The sequence below is a fragment of the Lucilia sericata genome, unplaced genomic scaffold (genome assembly GCF_015586225.1).
Source record: "Lucilia sericata isolate MDLA Ls3-8-SP2 unplaced genomic scaffold, ASM1558622v1 Contig000021F_arrow, whole genome shotgun sequence".
Lineage (NCBI taxonomy): Eukaryota > Metazoa > Arthropoda > Insecta > Diptera > Calliphoridae > Lucilia > Lucilia sericata.
Genome location: NW_023994059.1, coordinates 318,112 through 329,169, shown reverse-complemented (window position 1 = coordinate 329,169; position 11,058 = coordinate 318,112). Strand labels below are relative to the sequence as shown.

The following is an 11,058-nucleotide window of genomic DNA, read 5'->3' as shown; positions in this document are numbered from 1 at the left end:
TTTTTGAAATTGTAAATATTTGTGTTCAATCATGTAATTGTAAGATTTGTATACAATATTTTGACAAATAGTCTACACGCCCTGTTAACTGTTGGATTAATGTTTATTTTGACAGTTGGTTTGTAAATATATGTACATATGTATTTACTTATGTAGGAAACAATTTTTAGTTACATATTTCAAACATAAGTACATGTTAAAACAACGATTTTCCTTGAGATTTAAAACAGATTTTGAGAGTAGGTAATTAATTTTTTAAATGTCTTATTAGAAAAAAGTAAAAAATTTGTACCCTCGTTTTAAAAAAAGAAACCTTTCGAAACAAAAAAGAGAAACTCGAACATTTGAAAAAATTTCAATATTTTTGCCAAAATTTTTTTTTAACGTTTGTCGTTTCGTTTTCTAATACATATTTAATTTTTTCTCATTTTTCCTATTGGGATTTTATTTATGTTAACTTTTAACTTAAAAAATATCACAACATATCTTTAGTACTTAAAAATATACACAATTATAACAAAAATCTATAGCATAACTTAAGGCTTACGAAACAAATAAACGTTTGTTGCTGAAGTCTTTTGTTTTTCGCTGCACTTAACATTTGTTTGCAAAAATGAATGTTGCTTCAAAGTCATAAACAAAACTGATGAAGTTTTAAACGAAAACATTTAAACGATGAGCGTAAACAATTAAAATAAGATCCACCGCACATGCCATACATTTCGTTTTGGTTTTAAAAATATAAACATTTTAATTTTTTCTTGTATTTATTTCCGGTGTTTGGGTGAATGTTTGTTTTTTCTTTTTTATTAAATGAAAATGAAAAGCAGCATATATTTTTTCAACTTTATTTACGTGTTTTTAAATGGGCAACTTTGGTAACAAGTTTTGAATTTTCTATGCGTGTGTGTGCTTGTTGAAATTTATTTATTTATTATTATTATTATTTTTTTTGGTCAAAATACTGCAAACAGCATTTGTGCGAACATGTGTTGTATGAGTGTATTTTGGGTGTTGTTATTGTTTTAAGTTTAAGTTCAATAACCATTTCGCAAATCTTTGCCAACTAAATGTTTTTGGTAATTTATTGAACAACTTGGCTCTTGTTCAATGGAAAAACTTTTTCCAAAAGGTTAAAAAAACAAGTGTGAAATTTAAAAAAATATAAATTTTATTAAACTTGAATGTTCGTTTTATTAAGGCTTTTCCATTAATTGGACGTTATCCAGGTTGTTTTGATATTAAAGGTTGTTTGTAAACTTGTGTTATATTTTTATGAAAACAATTTTACAATTTACTATTATTTTGTCTCCCTCTTTCTAGCTGTGAAAAATCTTTCCAAATAAGTAACTTAACTCCATATAAAAAATTATTAACGCCGGTTAATTAGGCTTTAATTATAAATATTTTTATATGGCCACACACGTACTGAATCACTAAGTAATTCATAAAAATATTAAATATTAATCAATAACTTTTAATTTATTTTTAAAAATACATATTTAACTATTTTTAAATAAACGTTGATTCATACCAAATTTTATATGTATTTCATTAAGATGAAAAGACAGCTTACAGTTAACAATAACTTCTAGAGCTAATAAATTGAGATTTAGTGATCTATATATTACTAATATAGTGACAACATGAAACATTGCATCTTCATAGACAATGACTAAAATCCGTTTGCTCGAAAGGACTTTTTAAACTGTATTTCCCATGCAAAATTTTCGAAGTGAAAAGTTATTCCATATTCTTTACAACTAATTGTTCTACCTAAATAGATCTTTAATACATTATCCAGTTTTTAATAAAAAATGTAAGAGTAAAATTTTTGTTATTTTCTTGGGAAAATAGTTTTTTTAATCACAATATTTAAACATTTATAAAAGTCTAAAATTCCTTTTAAATAAAAATTTACGAAAAATATTACTTTGCTTCTTACATCTCAATTCGTATGCTTTATATTTTATTTTCCACTTCACTCTGTCTTTATTTTTACAAATTCTTTGCAATAAAAACTAACACGTATGTTTCTTAAGTCTTTTGTTTATGTTTTATACAAATGGCTTTATATTTGTTGAATTTTTCATCTATCCATAGCTGTTTGATTTTCAATCAGAAACAATAAATATTAATACACATTTCATCATTTATATTTTTTATAAATTCTTTTTTTACACATTTATTATAATAGGAAAATATCAATTTCAATTGCAATGCTTTTGAATGAATAAATGAAAAACAAAAATGAAAAAAATTATACAATAGATTGCTTTTTGTTGTAACAAGTCAAAAATTGGGTTAGTAAAAGTTATGAGTGTGAAAAATAAAAAACAATAATTAACTACAACGTACATAATATTACACAGTTTTCAACAAAATAAAAAACATAAAAAAATACAAAACACAAGAGTTAAGGAGGAATACATGTAGTTGAAATTTCGTTTTCTATTATTCACTTTAACTGAGTATATGTACCATACAGTCTATTAAACACAAAAAAGTGAAAGAAAAATTAAGTAGTCATTGGTTAGTTATAGTTATAAAATTATTAAATTATAAATTCATTCAGCCGCTAACACATCACAGGTTGCGCATGAATGAGTATTAGTATTATAGTTTAAGTTAAGTGTAACAACAGACTTATTAAGTAAAAAGGTAATTTGATAGAATAGATTAGATTAGATTAGTTTAGTTTAATTAGCCAGTGTAATGCTATCACAGAAGTAAATAAAACAATTCAAAACATTTAAACATAAATTAATACACATACATTTAAACAAAAAAAAAAAGTTTACTAAATTACATAAAAAAGACAAGTTTAAGTTGACACATGAGGAAAGGAGCATCGCGTTTTTCTATAGTTGCACATTAAAATTGACTTTCTTTTTGGCCTTGAAGTTTTTTTACTTTCATTTTTTCTAAATTTCTAAAAATTATTAACAATTTGGCTAATTATTCTTTGCAATATAAATGGTCTGAAATGCCATTAACAATTTAAATTTAAATTACTTTACATTTCGTTTTTTTTTTTCATTTCTAAAAAAAAGGGCATAATCAGGTTGTAGAGAAGTTAATTATTTGGGTTAAGGTTTATCTCTGTTTGTTGTTGTTTCTATATTAATTCTTAAGTAATTTATATTTAATAATGATGTTCCTGATGTTCTTCGTGATGGTGGACGGGAGCAGTTTTGTGTACAACAGCATTGAAGCCATTGTGTTTGTCGGCTGTGTAGTCTACGGTACGAATAGAACCATCAGGTTCAACCAAAGAGTATTGACCTAAAGAAAAAGAAAGACAATTATTATAACAAAATTATATTTATTATGGTTTATTATTTATTTGCTAATAAAACATAAAATAATGTTACAATTTGTTATTGTAAATATTATTAAATTTAATAACTATAATAATAACAAAGTTTTACAACAGAAATTTGATAATTACCAAACAAGTTGTACAAATTTTACCAACAAGTAATTGTTTTACAGAAACCAAAAGAAAACTAAAAGAAGAAACATGTTGCAATGGTGTTATGTGGGCTTTGTTGTAAGTGTATGTAGTATGGTTGCTTTTCTGGCAGTTAAAAATTGTAATTAAAATTTAACAACAACCTTTAGTTTTTAATGTGTTGGATGCGGTATGAATTGATTTATTTATGTCTAATTTAAGGCAAATAGAGTTTTTTGTTTATTTTTGTATTTAATTTAATATTTGCAATGGACTTTTTAAATTTCAAACTTATTTGACTTTTGTTAAATAACTTTGTATATTTTAAGAAAGTATTAAACATAAATATGTTTGAAATACGTGAAAGTTTACATGTTATTGTGAATTTTGATGAAATTTTCAATAAAACTCTACTTTAAACGTATATCGGTTCGGTATGATGTAGGCAACAAAATAGAAAAGAAAATAATTTTTTTTTTAAATATGGACATTTTCACCGTAAATCTCTTATTATAGACACATTTTTAATATTAAGTGTCTGAATAAAAAGTTTTATCCACAACGATTATTAATCGATATGAAATTGATATTCCTGTTCAATTAAGTACTAATAGAAGTTCCCGAAGACCTTAAAATGTTTAAAGTTTTCATATAAATTTAATAACTTGACAATAATGAATCATATACATATGTTACAATTTCCAAGAAAAACTAGTTTTCTACGAAACGTCACACAGCGACTTTCTCGCTTAAATAAATGTATAGACAACTAAGGTAACTCCTCCTATTCACTTGTATGTCTTAATATAAAAAGAGCATTATCTCAAGCTAACCAAGATCTTATCCCTTTCACGCACAAAACTAAAACGCTGAACTCTTTGTGGATATAACTTCACTACACACTTTATTTTGATGTATATTCAACACTTTTTATGAAAAATGGAAAAAGTGTTTTCGAAGGATATCGCAGGATATTATCCATTTTAACATGTAGTGACATCAAATTCTAAAAACTAACTTAGCTTTCTTTGGAAATGACCATTTACTGTACCTGTAAACTCAAAATTACGCTCTATAACTCTTTCACGCATACGCGACAAATAAACCGCCAAACCATTGATTTAATCACAATAACCAAATTTTATTGTTCTGGAACTCAAAATTACGCTCTATAACTCTTTCACGTATACGCGACAAATAAACCGCCAAACCATTGATTTAATCACAATAACCAAATTTTATTGTTCTGGTTAATATGTTTTATCCCAAATATTTTATATGTGCACCTTAAGAGATTATTTTAATCTAACTTAAATTTGTAATTCAAAAATCAATATTTAGTTGGGCGCTCCATCATACTAGTTGTGATTGCGTAAAATCTACAAACTTGGTGACCATGGGTTCGAGTCCCAAAAATAAACTTTTTTATTTTTTAATTAATTTTTTTCCAAAACTTTTAATTAGTAACTTTCTTTTCCTATTACACTCACTCTCTCTTTTGAAACTTTAAAAACTTACCCTTTACACTATCACCATCACGAGTTTCATGTTGAGATTTCACATCACCGGTATGGAAATCGTTGACACCATATTTGAAAGCATATTTTGGTGGAGCCTATAAAAAAGACACACACAACAAAAACAAACACATATTAAAAATCATCATCATAACATTCCTTTTGAAATAATCAATACAACTTGGAAAGGTTATTTTTCCAAAAAAAATAAAATCACACACACTTACATAATAGTCAACATGTTCATCTTCATGATGTTCTTCATGGCCGTAGCTGCTGTGATCTTCGCCCAATGATACACGTTCGAGTTGATGACCATGACCATAATCATGGGCTAATTCCGTTTCATAGCCATGACCATGGCCTTCGCTTTCATAATATTGATGATCCAAAGGATAAGCCAATGTTAAACACAAAGCCGAGGCGAAGATAACAAACTAAACGAAAACGATAAATATTATAATTTTTTAAAACGATTTTTGGTTTAATTTTTAAAGAATTTTAATTTATCACAAATTATTTTAAATTGCTTTTAATATATTTAAATTTTTAGGCATAACTAAATTAATGTTGTTTCAAGTTTTTAAATAATTTTTTTTTTTTTTTTTTGTTAATTTTTCACAAAGTTTTTTCTTGAGATTCTTGTTTCTTCTCATATTATATTTCACTTTTTTGTGATTTTTTTTAATTTTTGTTATTTTGGTATATTTAAAACACTTTATTTTTTTAGTTCCTTTTATATAATTTGTTTTTAATTTTTCTTTTTTTTATTTGTTTGCTTAGTATATCCTTTAAGGCTCACCTTAAGGGCCATTTTTAATTTTATAAATTGGTTTATTTTATTTCTATATAAAAATAACACAAATTATTTAACTTTAGAGATCACTGTCTTAAAGCTGATCTTTTCGAAACGTATTGAAAGAAACGTTGTTAACCAAATGAATTTCCACCACGGAATAATATTGTTGCAATGAAAATTTGTTGCTTTTATATATTTAGGAAGAAATTGTTTGGTTTATCCATAAAGCCAGCAAACATCATAGAGTAGTCAGCCAGCAGACGAACGAACGGACGGACGGACATGCAAACAAACAGGCATACATACAGGCAACAATAGTTGCAGCAGCAGAAGCAACAGCAACAAAAGCACTCATATACATACGTACGTTCAACACAATTGTATTGAATGCAAAGAGAAACAGCAACATTTTTTTATATTTTACAACATTCACAAATGAAGCGCTGCAAACACAAACAAAAAACAACAACTACTAAACAAATTCCAAAAACAAAATGCATTCAAAAATAAATAAACTATTTTAAAATCGTTTCTTTTTTTGTTTTGTTTTAAAACAACACATATTCGCACTCTATTTATTGTTCATACAGTAAAGTTTTACTTAAAAAAAAAATAGTGCAAAAAGAAACATATGAGAAGTTTATAATTTTGAGAAGGGGTTTCTGGCTTAATTTTGTTTTAGTTTTTATTTGTATATTTTCAAAATTTATTTATAAAAAACTAACCTCCTTACATATACATACATAGGCACATATGTTAAATATGTAGAAAATAAAAACATTATTGCAATATTGACCATATTTTTATATATAGAGTTAGCCGATTTTTTAGGGAATTTTATTGGAGTTTATTGGCCATAATAAAATACTTACGTACATATGAACATATGTATGTGCATAGTTTCTTGTACTCAAATCGTTTGCAACAGTTATTGGTCATTGGTCTACACTTAGATGTGAATGGTGGTGGTGTAATTAATTTATAAGTGATTGGCTTTTTATGCAAGAATGATCATTCCAATATAAATGTTTATATTTATGTATTGCTAACAAATATTGTATATACATATGTATATACATATGTCTGTGTTTTTATCTTGGAAAACATAACGAGTAATTGTTAAAGATATGACAAATCAAGTAAAAGTTGAAAACACTTAATTAAGTATTTATCACTGTAATAATTTATTATCGTACTCAAGTTAAGAGAATAATTATTACATAATTTTACTAATAAAATTTGTTGTACAATTGTAAGTATAAATTAAATATTATTGTAATTTTTATTTGTTATTTATAATATGAAAAAAAAACATCACAGTTATTTACAAACAAATCATCATGTCATACCATCAAGTTGACCAAATGCCCAAATGTTTTCCGTGGTCTTCGTTATAATGCTTAAATTCAGGCATTCTAATGGATTTCAGAAAGCCAGTTCTGTTACAATATATGGAAAATGAAAAAAATCTCTTATCTCTATCTATCTATCTATCTACATATCTAGCTATCTATCTATCTATCTATCGATCGTATCTACGAGCATCATCTATCTATCAGCTACTATCTATCATCTACAATCACTATCTACTATCATCATCTATCTATCTATCTATCTATTATCTACTAACTATCGAATCTATCTATTAATCTATCTATCTATCTATCTATCACGATCTATCTATCTATCATCTATCTATGCTACGACTACATCGCTAAGCGAGCTCTATCTACCAGCTGAATCTACTATCTACTATCAATCTATACTATCTAGAGCGAGCGAGCGAGCGAGCGAGCGAGCGAGCGAGCGAGAGAGCGAGCGAGCGAGGAGCGAGCAGCAGGAGCGAGCGAGCGAGCGAGCGAGCGAGCGAGCGAGCGAGCGAGCGAGCGAGCGAGCGAGCGAGAGAGCGAGCGAGCGAGCGAGCGAGCGAGCGAGCGAGCGAGCGAGCGAGAGAGCGAGCGAGCGAGCGAGCAGCGAGCGAGCGAGCGAGCGAGCGAGCGAGCGAGCGAGCGAGCGAGCGAGCGAGCGAGAGGAGCGAGCGAGCGAGCGAGCGAGCGAGCGAGCGAGCGAGCGAGCGAGCGAGCGAGCGAGCGAGCGAGCGAGCGAGCGAGCGAGCGAGCGAGCGAGCGAGCGAGCGAGCGAGAGAGCGAGCGAGCGAGAGAGCGAGCGAGCGAGCGAGCGAGCGAGCGAGCGAGCGAGCGAGCGAGCGGAGCGAGCGAGCGAGCGAGCGAGCGAGCGAGCGAGCGAGCGAGCGAGCGAGCGAGCGAGCGAGCTATCTATATCTATCTATCTATCTATCTATCTATCTATCTATCTATCTATCTATCTATCTATCTATCTATCTATCTATCTATCTATCTATCTATCTATCTATCTATCTTATCTATCTATCTATCTATCTATCTATCTATCTATCTATCTATCTATCTATCTATCTATCTATCTATCTATCTATCTATCTATCTATCTATCTCTATCTATCTATCTATCTATCTATCTATCTATCTATCTATCTATCTATCTATATATCTATCTATCTATCTATCTATCTATCTATCTATCTATCTATCTATCTATCTATCTATCTATCTATCTATCTATCTATCTATCTATCTATCTATCTATCTATTTATCTATCTATCTATCTATCTATCAATCTATCTATCTATCTATCTATCTATCTATCTATCTATCTATCTATCTATCTATCTATCTATCTATCTATCTATCTATCTATCTATCTATCTATCTATCTATCTATCTATCTATCTACTATCTATCTATCTATCTATCTATCTATCTATCTATCTATCTATCTATCTATCTATCTATCTATCTATCTATCTATCTATCTATCTATCTATCTATCTATCTATCTAGCTATCTATCTATCTATCTATATATATATTTCAGAATTTTAAGCCCTTATTAGACAACTTCTATGCATCACACAATATGTAGTAGATATTGAAAAGTATGTTATTAGGTAAGTGAATACCACTGAAAGCATTACCAAGTTTAAGCTGGGAATTAATTACTTTGTTTTACGCTTCCCAATATCCAAAATGATTCTGTGCTAAATAAAGCAATAATGTCTATTAAAATGACTCTATTGAACAAATTAGCCTAAAGGCTTGTGCAAACATTTTAGAAAATTAAAGATTTAAGTTGCGTTTTGACCACAATATTGTGACAAGATGGACACGATTTTGAAAACGAACCAATAAGAATATAAAACTGTAACTATTATAGACATAAAGCCAATGGATAGATGTTATGTTTGAGCTTTGTGTGGGAAATAATGGCATTAGAAATCTATAACACAGTGACAATAAAGTCTCGTTTCAACTTGCAAAAAAAAAAAAAAACATAAAATCAAAATTAAATTTAGGTTAAAGATTTTTATGAAAAACAACAGCTCGACGACAAAATTGAGTCACTAAGTGAAGTTAAACTGTAATTATCTCCGTCTTTTTTATTGCTGTTTTTATAACCAAGGTCTTGTTTATTTCAAAACCAAAATACAATAAAAAAATGTAACAATTTTAAAAACGAAAAATAATAACAATAAAAAAATGCCATGATTACCTAAATTGCATTAAAGGCACAAGAAGAAACAACAACAAAAATTGGTTAAATAATTAAATAAAAAGTTTGTCTAGATAAATATGAAATGCACTACTTAACTGACAAACTAATTAATCATTAATGTTTTGTTTTTCTTTTATATTAGCAATATAATTTTTAATATGTACTTTTATTTATAAGATTTAAAAAAAACAAATCATATATGTATGTATATGCTTAGATGGTAAAATGTTAACGCTAAGTAACTAATATATTTTTTACATGAGATAGTAATGCTTATATATTTATCTAAAATCCTGAAAACGAAAGATTTTTATATTTTATATTTCAAAAATATTTGTTAGTTATGTAGTATCAACTTTGCATCGATATGTTATAAATGCCAGTACTTTACTGTGTGTGTGTACTTAAATTTGTGTTAACGAATTTTTTTTATGTCTAAGTAATTATTACCGAATTTTAAACAACAATTATAACAAAAATAAAAAACATAACTGAAATGCAATAAATATTTAAACTTTAGTCTACAATAGTAAAACAAAAGAGAAAACACATTTAAACTACAATAGCATGCACATCTGTAAATTATTTATGCTCTTTTGCAGGGATTCTTAACATTTCCTTGCATTATGGAAACGCTTTAATATTAGTATGTCATCGATCCTTCAAAGGCAGTACTGATACAGCCTAAACGACTGAATGTAGAGTTATGCAATTGTTTATATATACATATACTACTTGTTTATCAAATAAATGTACTTAGGAGGATTGGAATTTAGGGATAAAAAAATAGAACAGAGTTTTATTAGTGAATATTTTAAAAATTTAATCCTCGAAGAAGACTGTTTCTAAAAGAGAAAAAGTATAGATTACATCGTTGTACTTTCGCAAACGTAGAATTTATTCCACCTTTTTTTTTAATTTTAAGTCTACAAATATAGAATTTAAAATTGAAGAGTCACGAATAAATGAGAATCTAAATTTTAATTTTTACATTTTTTTTATCAAATTGGAGATATCAACATGAAACTAAACATACACCTTACTAAATTGCTAAAAGGGTAAACGGATCACAAATTAAGAATCACTTCTGCTCTGTACTCATTCATAGACCGTCTGGATTAGATGGATTATTTATATATAATGGCCTTATGTAATATTTCTGATTTTAAAAAGCCATAAAACAAATCAAATGAACACTGTGTGTAAGTCTGAATTTTTAGATGTATGTATATAAGTTTTAGCAAAGATGTAGTTTAATCTATTGTTACATGCAACAGTATTGGCAAAAAAGTTCAATAAAATTTGCAAAGCTCTGATCTAAATGTTTTCCAATAGATCTTTTAAGTTTATCATAGAGATATGTAACTTAAGTTTTATTTTATACTTCAAAGTGTTAAACAACACATTTATATTGTTAATATCTTTAACACTCTTAAATGGAGTAATTTTACTATTCGTTGTATTTAAAAATTGTTCAAACATGTTTGTTTGAATTTCGTGTAGGATTTGTTTTCAAAATATTTCTTCAAACATTCAAAACCCATATTAAAACTAAAAACATATTTAAATAATAAAAAAAGCAAATATAAATGCTTAATTACGTTAACAATTGTTTTTGTGTGGCCAACAGGTGAAAAAATCATAATGCAATCTTATAAATATTTTTACATCAAAACAACTAAATATTAAGAAAAATA

General features: G+C 27.9%; 1 protein-coding gene across 1 annotated transcript; it reads right to left on the bottom strand.

Moving 5' to 3' along the window:
• Nucleotides 1-3,026: 3,026 nt before the first annotated feature.
• LOC119608312 (adult-specific cuticular protein ACP-22) lies at nt 3,027-5,932 on the bottom strand. The gene is made up of 4 exons (XM_037962687.1): nt 5,774-5,932; nt 5,199-5,408; nt 4,973-5,069; nt 3,027-3,285 (listed from the first exon to the last, which is right to left on the bottom strand). The coding sequence occupies exons 1-4, from the start codon at nt 5,783-5,785 to the stop codon at nt 3,146-3,148; spliced, it is 459 nt and encodes a 152-aa protein (XP_037818615.1). The 5' UTR covers nt 5,786-5,932; the 3' UTR covers nt 3,027-3,145.
• Between the last annotated feature and the right edge of the window lie 5,126 nt (nt 5,933-11,058).